Source organism: Corylus avellana, chromosome 3 (assembly GCF_965113065.1).
Source record: "Corylus avellana chromosome 3, dhCorAvel1.hap1.2, whole genome shotgun sequence".
NCBI lineage: Eukaryota > Viridiplantae > Streptophyta > Magnoliopsida > Fagales > Betulaceae > Corylus > Corylus avellana.
The window spans coordinates 31475432-31490438 of record NC_142492.1 but is presented as its reverse complement, the minus strand read 5'-3'; the positions used below and the strand labels follow the sequence as shown (position 1 = coordinate 31490438).

General features: G+C 34.3%; 1 protein-coding gene across 1 annotated transcript; it reads right to left on the bottom strand.

The window, feature by feature from the left end:
• Positions 1-6588: 6588 nt before the first annotated feature.
• DGK1 (diacylglycerol kinase1) lies at positions 6589-14651 on the bottom strand. The gene is made up of 8 exons (XM_059585531.2): positions 14413-14651; positions 12219-13783; positions 10966-11332; positions 10316-10392; positions 9294-9413; positions 8439-8603; positions 7492-7629; positions 6589-6947 (listed from the first exon to the last, which is right to left on the bottom strand). The coding sequence occupies exons 2-8, from the start codon at positions 13386-13388 to the stop codon at positions 6798-6800; spliced, it is 2187 nt and encodes a 728-aa protein (XP_059441514.1). The 5' UTR covers positions 13389-13783; positions 14413-14651; the 3' UTR covers positions 6589-6797.
• Between the last annotated feature and the right edge of the window lie 356 nt (positions 14652-15007).

Here is a 15007-nt window from a genome sequence, read left to right as displayed (position 1 = left end):
AGAGAGGGAATATGATCCCCTGCAATTTCTTGTAGGTTCTAAAATTATGAAATTTAAGTATAAAATTATTAAATGGTTTGGAAAATTTCGACGTATGTTATTGATAGGAATCGGTTTTTACTTTTTATGTTGTGAAAAAACTTTGATTCAAAAACTGTATTTTGGTTTTATGAAGAAAAAAAAAAGGTGTATGCAAAATTAAAGTGAAGAAGAAGTCTTTTGAGAGAGGATTTTTTTTTTTTTTTTTACTCTCATGGTAACATGACATATTTTTAATCGGTGGCATTTTTCAAACTTTTCGTAATTTAGAATATATATATTGGCTTAAGAGTTAAGTTTGGCTCCCTATAAAAAATAAGTTTGACTCCTCATTCATATTTTAGCCCCTCTAGATGAAAAATCTTAGCTTCGTGATTCGTCCTTAGGTGGCTATCTCAATCTATGATGGGTAGTCTCTCCTCATTGTGGGGTGGTCGTCAGGCTCAATGCTTAGGCAAATTAGGCAATTGCCTAAGGTCCCAATAAAAATAAGGCCCCAAATAACTGTAATATAATTAAGTTTCATTTTATAAAAAACGAAAAAACAATTAGAGCCTCAATTATGATAAAAGTTAGTCAATTGTCTTTAATTAAGGCCTCAATTATGGTAAACAAATATGACAAAAAAGTTAGTAAGTGCTCTTTAATTAAGGCTCCAATTACTGTAAACATAAATACAAAGAATTAAATTTCAAGATATTAAGACTTTAAAGTTACATTAATTGCACTCTTAAAGCAGTTAAATTCTACATAAAATAAAATTTTAAAAAAATATAAAATATATATATATATAGCTCAACACAATATGACAAAGTTTTCCTCCAAACTGAGTTGAATAAATTTCCTTCAGCCTAGTCTATAAAAGTGACATATGTCATTTTTTTAATAACATGTGAGATACACATATTTTTTTAATAAAATTTATTTCAACTTTGTCCCTATTATCAAAAAAATATGTGCATCTCATATGTTCAAGGGACACATGTCACTTTTTTAGACTAGATTGGAGGAAGAAAACTTTGTTCTGACATTTGTTGAAATTAAATGTCTCCTAACAAAAATGAATTTTGCAAGTCATTAAAAAAAAAAAAAAAAATTAAGGGTAAAAGTAAAAAGGAATGATTTAAAATTAAAATTATTCAATTAAATATTTAAATAAATAAAAAGGTTCTACTTAAATTTGTCGCCTAAGGTTTTGAAATCTATTAAGTCGGCTATGGTAGCCGTCCTTCTATGTGAGGGGCAAACCCCTCTTCTACGAGGGGGACGGCGTCCCTTCACATAGGGCCGATTGCCTGACCCTCTCTATAAAATGCAATTTTCTTTTATTGAAGTGTAACTGTCTCTTTAGAAAGGTCAACCCACTCTATGATAATGATAGAGTTATAGTTACGTATTTCTTTTATGGTTGTAAGCTTAATTAAAGACCCTTCAATGTGGAATTTGGTCAAACTAACATTTAAATGGGACGGCGTCCCTTCACATAGGGCCGATTGCCCGACCCTCTCTATAAAATGCAATTTTCTTTTATTAAGGTATAATTATCTCTTTAGAAAGGACACCCCTCTCTATGATAATGATAGAGTTATAGTTAAGTATTTCTTTCATGGTTGTAAACTTAATTAAAGACCCTTCAATGTGGAATTTGGTCAAACTAGCATTTAAATGGCTTTTAATAAAAATAAATAAATATCTTTACTTCAACCCTAAAAGCTGTTCTCAGCCCTTCTTCTCATAAGACAGTTTTGAGATGAATATTTGGTTTTTTTTTTTTTTTTTCTCTCTTTCTTCACAAACCAAAAGGAATTTTTAATCCTATAATCCCTATGAACCTCACATAATTTCCAATAATGACGATTAGTCATTTTTCACTCTCCTTTCTCACTATAATATGTTTAGTTACCTTTTGGGCGGAAGCAAGGCTTCGTCCTCCCAAAATTTTGTCCTTCAAAATAATATTTGTGTTCCTCTTTAATTTTTTTTTTTTTTTGCAACATTAAAAAATAAAAAATAAAATTTCAAATACCCCCATTTATTTAATTTCCTTTCATATTCTACTTGGCTCTTAACCAAAAACTCAATTTGGTTTGGAACTCTGAGTGGTTATTTTAAGTGGTTATTCTGTAGAGTGGTTATTCTGCAATCATTTGAGTTCAAAATATTTGTTTTGGTATCACAAGTTAAATGGTAATTAAATCATTTATGATTGCACTATTGCTTGACTCGACTTTTAGCATTATTGTTGTTTGGGGCTTCAAGAAATTGTTAGTAGAAAGAGGTCACACTCAAATGTATCGTTTTTCTTGGACCCAATAGATCATGATTAGTTTATTTTACTATTTATCTATACTATCGTGTGTTTGTGATGCCATGAGATTACATTTAAGAATTAGATACTTTTATTTTATATAAATACACACAAACACACATATAGAATCTGTGCTTTTGTATTTATTTAAGTCCATCTCCCTAACGTATATAAAACAAAACTAAAAAATTCGTCTCTCACATCAAAAATTCTGGTTCTGCCCCAACAGTGACGGTATGAGTACATACTTGGTTTCACATGCTCATAGGTCATTAATGCAACAAGTAAATGAAAATACAGCAATTGAAGAAATGCTTGTAGGTATTATTATTATTAAATTACATGTATGCATATTAATTTTGAGGCTATCTAACCATTGTAGGTAATATTCTCTCATATCAGCCTAATAAATAAATAATAATAAAAAAAAAACTATTGTTACCTCCTTCCTATAAAATGAGTCTCCTACCTTTTAGTTGCCTTAAGCATCCTCTCATTTCCTCTTATAACCCAATGACAACATATTTCACACAAAAATTTAGCAGACAATAAAAAATCAATTCATAACAATACAATTTAACCACAAAACAATATTAAAACATGGGGAAGTGCTAGGGAGCCAAACAAATGAACTTAGAAAATTTTTTAAATTGACGTGGCAGACCGTGAGTAGCAAACAAGGGAGAGAGAATTGCATTTTTTAAATTTAAAAACCCTTGTCAAGTCAGTTTAGAAATTTTTCTGGATTCATTTATTTAGGTCTCTGGCAGTTCTCTAAAACATGTTCTCATCTTTAATTTAAAAATTATTTGATAAAATTAAATTATTTTTTAAACTATATTTTGTTTATTTAAGAAAGTCATATCACTATAAATTTTCATCTGTAATTATATGAGAGAGATGGTCAATCTAACACGTGGGTTAAATACAAGGCTCCACATTATAATGTACTATCCTTGTTTATTAAAAAACTAAAAACTTTAAAGAGAAATTATGTGAATTAAAAAGAAAAAGTCAATTTCTTTCTTCTTTTGTGAAGATTTGCACACAAAAATTTGCTAAGTAACCGTTTGTTAAAAAAAAAAAAAAAAAAGATAAAAATGATTAGTAAAAAATAAAAAATAAAAAAGAAAGAGAAAGAGTGTGACTTGACAAAAAAAAGGTCCAAAACATCAATTTCTTTGTTATTTTGTGAAGATCTACACAGATTTGCTAATTGATTTATTTCTTCTTTTGTGAATGATTTGCACAAAAATTTGCGAAGTAAATTTTTTTGTTAAGAAAAGATAAAAGATGGTCAACAAATTAATTGCCTTTAGGTTCAGATTTGAGAAAAATGTTTTAACTTTTTTTTTTTGGAGTCCGTCTAGCGTGTTTTGGGGGGAACATTCGTCCCTCAAACCTTTGGTCCGCCCCTAGTTACTTAGTTATAGTTTTCTTTTTATTAAATTCTTTTGACATCTAACTCCACCGTTGTCGGAATTCAACCCGGGTCAGAACCGAGTTGGGGGTTGGATGTCGGGTGGATGGGTTTTTGCACACCCCTAAATTTTGCTCCTCACACCATACATGTTAGTTATCTAGCTATAGTTTTCATTTTTCTTTCTTCTAAAACAGGTAGTTGGGGAGTGGCTCCCCTCTCATGGAAAAACCTCCGGTTTCTTTTTATTTTATTCCGGATACAAATACATGTCCAAAAAATAAATCTAATAACCAATTTTTTTAAACTAAACCAAATTAATTATGTTAATAACAACACCTGCTCCTATACTAGTTAAAGGCCACGGCCATTGGCTGGTCCACCAACCAGATATAGCCCAAGTCATAGGCGGGGGGGCCATCCTTGCCCTCCTACTCTTGGTATTGATTTCAATTTTTTTTTTTTAAATAAATTATATATTTAACTTAAATACTTTTAATTTTTTTTTTAATTGAAAATTAGTCTATACATGGGTCCTTCCTTGGTTATTCAAGTGGTGTTGTATAGCGATCACAATTTTACTACGTTCACGTGGCGTTGTCAATTTATTCTTAAATTAGTAAAAAAATTCAATGGTAGATTGTCAATGTCACATTAGTATAATGAGATAATAGTGAAATAATGACGTGATATATAATATGAGTAATTCTAAATACTCAACTCTCATCCCACTTTTATTCTATTGGGCTAATATGGCAGTGTCCTTCAACTCTTGAATTTTTCTTCTTTTTAATGAAGTATGATTCAATGGTTGCCACATCAATTCAGTGGGATGTGAGTTGAGCATGTAGCATTACTCAACATAATATTAGTCCTATTATTATGAGAAGAGTAATATTATTTAGTTGACTACTATACGACTATCATACAATTAGGATTGAGTAATTCTAGAAGTCACTCTTGTGTAACTCTAAGAATGAGGTGGCTTTTAAAATCATTAGTTGATCAAAATTCAATAATGACCAATCACAAGCCCAATAATGATTTTAAAAGCCACATCATTCTTGGACTTCTAGCATTACTCACTGGGATGACATGGTAGTGAAAATCAACCCTTCATTTTTTTTTTTTTTTTTTTTTTTTTTTTTTTTTTTTTCACAAAGATTGATTCAAGGGCTAATTTTTAGTTTTTACTACCACATCATCAAGTTGTAGGGTAATCGATAATAATCTACAAAGTAGCACTACTCTTATGGGAAAGTCATCTTCGTCGACTTAATACTATTTAGTAAACTATTGTACCACTCTCGTACAAAAAAAAGAGAGTTATATATAAGTGCTTATTCAAAAACTTATGTTTACTACCTATCACTTCATTCAATTGTATTACAGTTATAGAAAAACCTACCCCATGATTAATACAATAAGTGCTGATTGAAAAATTGATGTTTACTGCCTGTCACCTGTCACTTCATCCATCGAATTATATGACAGTTATACAAAAATTTACCCCATGATTACAAGGGAATGACTAATGAGGATTAACTTTCCCTTGATTCAGATTATCTGGGCCGGCATGTGGATTCATACCAAGCCTTCCGTAGCATTTTAGATACAAATCTCATTAGAATAGTGTACCTTGTGCTCTACGCCTAAATACAAGCCTTAAATCAACCGTTAATCCTCCGAATACCGAATAATAACATGGCAGAACATGCCAAATCAAAGCGTAAACAACAACGCAATCTTCTTGTTGAGGATGCACCTAACCACGTTACTCACGAGGCACCCAATCAATACTCAATAGAAACCTCAAAAACATGGGAGAGGCTTCAAACCACACCTGCCCTACTTCCATGGAAGTCCCGGAGCAGAAACAGCTATCACTGACCCCTCCAACCCATGCCCACTTCTGGACTTTGAACCCCATCAATAAGCTCACCCCCCAACATGAGGGCAGCACCCTATACGACTCGTTTGAGCTGCGTGCCATGACCCGGCAACTCAACAAGGCCATTCACGGCTCAAATGTCTCTTCGCCGCCGCCATACATTCGCCACTTAAATTCCCCCTTATACCGCCTAGGGCTAGATCGTATCTACAGAGAAAGCATGAAGACACCACGGAGAATTTCATGTTCGCCATCCGCCAATGCAGTCGTTGACAAAAGGATGGGTATGAAGCATACCAGGGTGGATACTGGAGGATTTGTAACACGGCTGTGGAAGAAGGTTAAACAAGGGTTGCTAAGGAATAAGAAGAGAAAGGAAGGTTGACCAGAATTAGCATGGATCATTCCTCAATTATTGTGCAGATTGAACAAAGTATGCAGTCAACGAGTGTACATAAAATCTGGCTTATATAGCATTGTTGATGCAAAGGCAAAATCAAATATGTTTGCTGCTCATGGACAAGTATCTACATTCTTTTGAGTTTATCTTTTGCCAGGTAAATTTGTGTGTGTAAACAACATACGTTTCAGGCCTGCACCACCTTCATATTAGATAAAAAAGAAACTTGGTTTTCTAGTTTAGGGTAGACTTACAAATCTTGCACTTCAAATTAGTAGGTTAGGATTTAAGGATTTGACCTATTTAATTAAATGGGTCGTTTAAGGTTTAATATATATAGTCATATACCCAAGTCTCGACACAATATAACCCAAACCCGACACGCAAACACGAATTTTCACCCTTTATATGAATAGAACCAAATGCAGGTTTGAACAAGATGCAAAGAAGCACCAAGGAGAGTACAGAAAATGGAAAGCCAATTCACATCTTATGATCTTATCCTAGTCAAATCCGAAAATTTGGTGAAGACAACTCTGAATGCTTCTTTCCATTGATAATAAAAGAGGTTCATTTACAAGCATGCTTCATATAGAAGCAGTAAGTTCATAACCACCAGACATAACATCTGAGGAATAGACACAAGAGGCTGTAGAAAACGTGTAAAAGATTTTAATTAACAAATAGTACTACCGCAACCAAAACTGTAATCACTAACTGGAGGAGCTAGTAAAAAACTCTAGGACAGCCTCAGTGCCATTTCTTGTAAAAGAGCTCGCTTCTGTGAAGCATTGATTATGTGATTTGTCTCGGCATTCTCAAGCACGTCGGTGATTATGGCAGCCGCATGGCCAAGAGGTTCCTCAGCCACCCTCCTCAACATGAAGGCCTGCACAGTCCAAACTAATTAGTATAGTAACCAAATTATAAATAGGATTTTGAGAAGTAACAAGCAAAAGCTTCTGGCGAATATTTTTTTTAAAAAAAAAAAAATCAAGAAATTATTAGGGCTTAAGAAGGAAGAATTCGGTGAGGGAACAACAGAAAACCTGTGAAATCAACAATTCTGAAATTGATTAGAGCGAAAATTGAGGAATAATATTCAGTGACAAAGAAGCAACTGTGACAACTACAGGGTTCTAGTTTATTTTATTATTTCTTTTAATGAAGTATAATAACCACCAGAGAAAACGCCACCCTCAAAAATTCATCACCAAGTCCATGATGTGAACACTTGAAAATTAATGACAGAGTATACCAATTGAACTATAAAGGGGCACATAAGGCTCTCCTTGACTTGATAGTTGAATGGTTTCAATTAATTGATGAAATATTTGAAAAATGAAGGATAATGGAGATTCAAAATTGCAATTAAACCACAGCATATGTAGTGCTATAAAGGTGCACATGAATATGAGAGAGAGGGAGAGGACCTGGCCATGATGGGATATGGTCAATGTACATGGATGCTGAAACCAAGGCTCCCCATCAATTTGAACAGGAAGTCCAGCAAAGAGCTGTATCTTAATTGTTTGCCCTTGTGCAAGTCTTCGAGCACGAGAAAGCCCAACCTGTTCACAAACAAACAAGCAGTTCAGAAGCATTTCACAAGCTAGAAACTAAAAACGCCCAAACTCATTTTATCAGGTTAAACAAAGAAATGGGGTGAATAGAGAATTAGGCTGTTAGGGAATACAAAACATTAAGACCACCGGAAATGGTGTTAGGTAATTTCCGCCAGAAATGGTATTAGGTAATTTCCAACTATGGGGTTGTTTGTTAAACCCCTTCCCATTCCTCCACATTCCACCACACTATTCACTTCATTTTTTCCAAAAAAGACATTTTTACTTTTATATCAAATCATTTACTTTTTATATCACATCATTTACTTTTTATTACTATTCAAATAAAAAAATCACTACAAAACAAAATTTTTTACTTTCTAATACCATTTTTTCATTTTCCCATATCAATCATTATTATTATTTTTTATTTTTTTATTCATGAACAGTGTGGTGTGGTGGGGTGTTGTTTAACAAACACCCCCTATATCTCTGCCAAAAGGAGAATGGCTCCACCGCCAGAATAAATATTACAGAAGTAAGTGCTCCATGACTTCTTTATCTGGATGAAGTGTGCTGCCCAGGAGCTAATTTAACTTTTTCTCAAATTCCCAACTGAATCCTCATGCTACACCAGCTAGGAGATAAAATGTTTATTAACAGATCTCCATAATTTGTAAAGAAACTCAAATTTGACAAGCACGCATCAAATATACATTCAATTTTTAAACGGTAGGTAATAAAATTTATAGAAAACACTCAAAATGGAAAAAATGAATGTGTACACATAACAGTAAGAGAAGAAACCAGTTCACCTGAAGCTTCCCAAGATGCCATGTCCCCGATATGCTCACAACCTCAAGTATCTTATCATGCATAGATTGTGGATCAAAATTATCATAATTTTCATCCTCATTTTGCCACAGATCTACACCACCCATGTAGCTTCCAATATTTGCAACAAGTACACCTTCGGCATCCTGCAAAAATTCAAACAGAATCATATGATTTGTTGCAGGATTGATGGGAAATTTTTTTTTGACATGTAGTGCAAATTCAGGATTAAAAATATCAGTTCAAGGGGAAGAACAAAGAAATCCAGCAATAATAGAAAAGTTAGCAAAGTACTAGCAGATAGTTCTAGATATCAAAAAATTAAAAAACGGAGGTGGAGGAGAAGAAGCATTTGCTCTCATATATAATCATTAATTGTAGTGAAAGTATTATTAATCAACTACGACAATGATAGAAATTCCAAGTTATTTAATCAAAATCAGAAGGCAAAAAAACATATCAACTGTTTCTAATCCAGACAACTCCAAGAAAGTCTAGAGAGAATATAGAAAGTAAGGAAAATGAAATTCATAGGGATTGTGACTGCACTTGATGAAAGTTTACACACTCAAAGCAACCTGAATTTTCTTGATTGATAAATAAAACATGTACACAGTGGATCATAATTCATAAAACGCACAAACATGCCCTGGAAGGAGACGCCATTTAAATTAGATTTCATTGGTCACAGTATCCAGAATTTCAAAATCCACCTACATCCAAAATTCACTGATATTGCCAAAATATTATCCAAAAACCTCAAGCCCAACTAGCATGGTGATGATTTCTTAGACAGTTGAGAGCATTCCAAAATCCACAAAATAAATCTAACCCACCTCAGGGACCTCAACCTCAACTCCATCCACTTCGACACGAACTTGCCAAGGAAAATCCGCAAATGTCCTATCCATTATGCTCCTAGCGCCCTCTCTTGCGTAAAGAACCTTATTCATAAACTGCACATATATTATAGTAATTTCAGGGAGTTGGAATTAAATATCACAATAAAATAAAATCAAGTGAACAAGAAGTAATAATTGCAACAACAAAACCAGCATCAGTAAGTAGCACAGTTATGTAGAATCCTTCCAAATAAAATAAATAAAAACTAAAAAAAGGAGAATAAAGTAAGATAGTGCTCCATCCTAGGTTAGTGTGATGCTAATCCTCCCTCCTGCTCTGTTCTTCAAATCATCCTCCTAATATTGCCCATTATTCAAAACAGATTTGAATCAAGGTAATATCAAGATACAATGCATTGCAAAAAAAGCACAAGGTTTATTGTCCTTTTATATTTTCTCTCTTTTTTTGGGAAGTGGGGGACAGGCAGCTTAACATCATTAGTTAACATGCCCAACATACAAAGAGTTCATAAAATTAATAAAAGATTCCCCAATTAGATTTTTGTCTGTGTTATAATATTGCACCAGCATTTTTGGAAAGTTTAAAATCAAGGTATTTTGCAGACCATGTACGCAGCATAATGGGCTGATATTCTCCGCATAACTTCATAAATAGGTTGCACTTAAGCAAAATGTTTCCTTCTTTATGCATAAAATATGGAATGAATTTTTTTTTTTCTTTACAAACTAAAGCATTAATAGCCTTATCCATACCTAGACTTATTATGACCCCAAATATATCACCATGAAATTTCAAGTAATTTATTTGACATAATAAATTATATCGGATGAAAATCATTACAACTAGAACTACATTCCTTTCCCTCCAAAAGGAAGTCTAGAGTCAGTTTTAAGCAAACAATAATCAAGATTCTTTTGTCTTATATGTAGTATACCATAAATGGAAGTTCAAATGCTAAGCATTCAAGACTAATCATAATTAAAGTTTAAATTACCTGGTTATAGAACTTCTCTGGATTCTCCTCCCGCAGATTATGAATATCCAGAGCAACCTTTGCATCACATCCAACTCCTGTAAATAACTCTTACTGAAGTTGGTCACCAAATGCATGAGAATATCCATGATAGAACACCAAGTGGACCGTAAAGTATACATGTATGCTCACGCATGTGGTAGAAGCTAAATGGGGCCCACCCACGAATTGTATGCCAATATCTACCCATGAACCAGCCAAACTATTTTCAGTGCAATTGGATTGGCCATTTTACAGTAATTAGTGGAAAAAATAGGCACGAAGATAACATGGTTAGGTTTACAACTCAGACTACACCAATTCAGAAAGATCAGAGTTCGTTTTTTATTTCCTTTCTAGCATTAATTTTGTCTTTTCCAGGATTGATTTTTGACCTATGACTTCAGAAACCAATACTTGGCAGAATGAAAGGGGGGAGTCAAGCACATCAAAATTTAAACAATAGAAATATATCAAGTTGATAGTCCAAAATTCAAGTAAAATGTTGCACTCTAAGTGCCTACTGCAGGTCTATGCCATTTAAGAACCAAAATTTTATCGTCTGCTTCAAGGGCAAACTTATCTCTAATGAAAAGTATGCTAAGCAACTGCAAAAAAATGCACTAACATACCAAGATAGTTGTTCATGAATTTTGGTGGTTGGGACTGCTTTCCTTGTTGATTTAAAATTGCTACCTTCCACCGGTCAAGAATGGTTACTGCAGAATGCTCTATGTGGTGTAACACCGTGCAAAGGCCCCCATGTCTCTCCACTGATCCCAAACCACCTCCCCAGGAAAGGACCCTGGCCAGATCATTTCCAGTCCCAGCAGGAAGAATAGCAACTGGAGGAGGAGAAACAAAATTTTGCTTGTCTATGGCATTCAAAACCCAACCAACAGTACCATCTCCCCCACATACAAGGATTCTAAAGTGAGGCACCTTTCTGAATAAATAAAGACCCACCTCTGGACCCTCTGTTGAGCTCAACTCAAAAACCTAAAAACATGCACCAACAAGAACAAACCTGATAAAAATCAAATGGTCTGAATAAAAAAATCTTAAAGATAAGAGAGAAAGCATCCCAAAATTCACTTGCGGAAAAAAAACGTGTCCCACATGATACAAGTAGATAAATTTTCAAAACTTTCAACCCTGACAATTTAAGGTTGCAAGCTACACCAAAGAGCTGACTAATTAGTGAACTTTTCATGCCAACCATGATTAAAAGGAAGTCATTCCACCAAGAAAATAACAAATGGCTGCCTTATTAAACGAGCTTTCTTGATTCCACCCAATTGGTACCTTAAGTGAAGATATTCACCAAACTAGCAGGTTGTTTGACCAAGATAAAATCAAAGTGTAAACCCCCATAACAATTACACAAGATAAAAGTCATGTCACCCCACCTCAAATGTGGAGTATTTTTTTTTATGTATATATAACTTTCAGACATTACCCCAAGATATTGTCCAAAATCCCATTATTTTAACAAAATGTCAGTTTGACAGAAAGAAATTATTTATTCCACATTTTATATAATGCAATACCTTAATGTAGCTTATTCATTAAAAAATAATACCTTAATATAGCCTCAACACATTGATATATAGTATATTCACTATGCTACAAAGCACCTAGAGCATCATTTCGGTCTCTAAAGGAATACTGTTACAACTTGAAAAAAAAATGTTTCCATTAAGACTATCCTAACACTTATTAAATAGCTTGATCTTGACCAAAACGACACAAAAGAAAAAAAAAAAAAAAAGGAATTGCAAAAGCTTTAAGATGATACTTAAACTTGTCTTGTTCAGGGAGAGAAAGTACAATCCACATCTATTAAAAAAAGTAATAATGTAATGGTATGATAGAGAAAATAGACCTGAACGGGGTTCAAAAGTATATTTAAACGTAGCCTAAGTGAATCCCCATGCTGAGCCCCACTCTTCTTGTTGATGAAAACTAGCAAGGGCCTTGCATCTGGAGGCAAATCAATCAACTCATATCTCTGTTTCATTCTTAATACCTGAGACTCATCCTTCTGATTCATTGAAGAACTTCTTTTGAAACTGGGCTTGGACTCCAGTTTGTCATCTACATTACCATTTTGGTGTTGATACTCCAGATTCATGCTACCATTACAGTTTTCCTCTATTCCATGAGAACCATTAACTGTTTGATGAGTATCAGCAGTGCCTTCTGTGGACGTGTCCACAGTACTACCACTATTTCCAGTGTCAACAGAAGATTCATTTCCATGCTTGTACTTCTTGCTCTTATTCCGGATGGTTGCACGCATTGAAGATGCTATCTCATTGGCTCCATGAGTAAGTGAGCTCAAAAATCCACCTGCAGATGTCCGGTTTAACTTCTTAACATAGAGTGGTGGTAGAATCAATCTTCTGAATGGGCCTAAATCACAAATATCACCTATTTCATTGGACATACTACTGTGGCAATCAACGTGTACTAGTCGTTGACACCACAAGCAACACCATATAGGGGATCCACCAAGGAAAGACCCACTACATGGTTCCTCACAATAGCTACAGAAAGAAGTACCATCAGGTTGATCTGTGACTTCTCTCCAACGAACAGCCCATTGGTGCATCACATGTTCATATCCAATCATAGATACACATTTGCAATCCTTATGTGCACTAGAAGAGCAGCTTAGATGTGATGCTGCACCACAAATGTTGCATCGGTGAATAAAACTGTCTGAAGCCACCATAGGCCCAAGAGTTTGAGAAGGGGACATGGACTTCAAGCACACACAACAATTTAAATTTTTTCCACGAGACACAGATTCTAGAACCCAAGTATGAGCAGTTACAGGATCCTTATGCCTCGTCTTTGGATTTTTCTTTGACCTGGCTATGGCTTTCATCCAACTTATATTGATGTTTCTCCTCCATTGAAAGGCAGTATAGGCTATAGTCAAAATTCCAACTAGGGCAGCAACTAAACAAGATATAATGAAAAGCCGATCTGTTGGATTCTTATTGTTCCAAATGGGAAGTAACATCTCAATATCTCTGTATTCATCCATTCCTTAGAATATAACTTTTACCTATTCTACATGCACAGATATGAGTGGAAAACTGCCAAATCCATCAAACAACCACTCAACTGACTCTCTATAACAGCCTACTTATATTTCCTCCAATGTAGTACTATCATATGTAACCAACCTTAAACCCACTAACAAACCAGAGTCGCTGTCCTACCAAAACACGGATTGCGCCAAATAAGTTTGAACGATGTGTTGAAACTATGCTACTCAATGCAATTACTCCACCCTGTTTCATTAAAAGCGTGTTTAATCATAGATTTCATTTCGCAAGCATAAATTCCTCCAAAGCGCCTACTGTTAATCCCAGTGGTGGTAATCGTGAAATCCTGAGTCTTGATTGGAATCCAGGGCCAAAACTAACATTCAAATACCTGTAAAACAGAAGAATTACGTTCATAATAACTTCCAATAACAGCTTTAGATTAAGACCATTCAACTTAGTCACAACATTTATTTCTCGTTGAAATTTATAGTAAAGAATCTTTCATATCTTATAAGTTCTTACACTTAAACGCAAATGGTGGTTACGGTTTCAGTGGTATTAAAAAATACATCTCATAGAAATTCTAGAATTACGTGCACATAAATTTAAAACATAACAAAAAATAATTTTAAAAAAAATCACAGCCGAAATCATGATAATTGGAAACCGTAAAAACGCCAATGTCCCTTTGGTCGCTATCTAAGAAAATCTGCAAAACCTAAAAAAATAAAAGGTTATAAAATTTTGATCGCTTAGATTACACATACAACCAATATCTCCATTTCCAACCGACCCTAAGACAACCACACGCAAGCTTTCAAGCTTTAATAAACTAAAGCAACAAAAGACTTCCGGCGACTCGAAATTTCACCTTCTTTTCTCTCCGTTTCTCGACAAACAAACAGAAAATTTGAAAAGAAACAAGAAATCAGAGAAGTCACATACATCAATAATAAAGGCATTGATCCATCAACAATTAGAGCAAAAAAAAATCGAAAAAGAAAAAGACGAACTCACTGTAACGCGCAGAAGCTGCGCAAGACGGATCGATCCGGTCGAGCAGAGCAAAACCCTAAGTTGATCTACAAAGAGAAAGTGAAACCTCAAGAAAGAGAGAAAGAGAATCGAAGCAAAGCCAAACTCCAAAGCTTTCCAAAATGAGAAATCGAGGAAATTCAAATATTTTTAATTATTTTCTTCGCCTTTTCCTTTTCTTAACCTTTACGTTCGGTTTTATTTATTTATTTTCTTTTTCTTCTTGTTTTTGAAGATTCCAGAGCGCGACGGGTGAATAGATACGAATCAAGCTCTCGCAGTTCCACGTGGCGGGAATTTTTTGTGGGACGCCTACAGGCTTTTCGGCTTATTTCACACTGTACTGATGCCTTAAAAACAAGGAAAATTGTATATAAAATCCTTAGGTAAACGCGCCTTTATTAAAAATTTCTTGGGTTTTTTGTTTTTTCGGAAATTTAGTCCCTGGGTCACTCGAAACTACTAGAAAACTCACTACCGTCAATTTTTGTTAACTACCGTTAGTCCACTCAAAACTCACCGTTTCATCTGATTAAAATATTAATTTTTTATTAATTTAATTTAAAAAAATTAAACT

Coding starts and splice junctions, on each gene's coding strand:
- DGK1 (XM_059585531.2), bottom strand. CDS start 13,388: ATGGATGAATACAGAGATATTGAGATGTTACTTCCCATTTGGAACAAT. Junction 11,333..12,218: donor TACTTTTGAACCCCGTTCAG/GTCTATTTTCTC, acceptor GCATGTTTTTAG/GTTTTTGAGTTGAGCTCAAC. Junction 7,630..8,438: donor GGCATCTTGGGAAGCTTCAG/GTGAACTGGTTT, acceptor GTTTGTGAACAG/GTTGGGCTTTCTCGTGCTCG.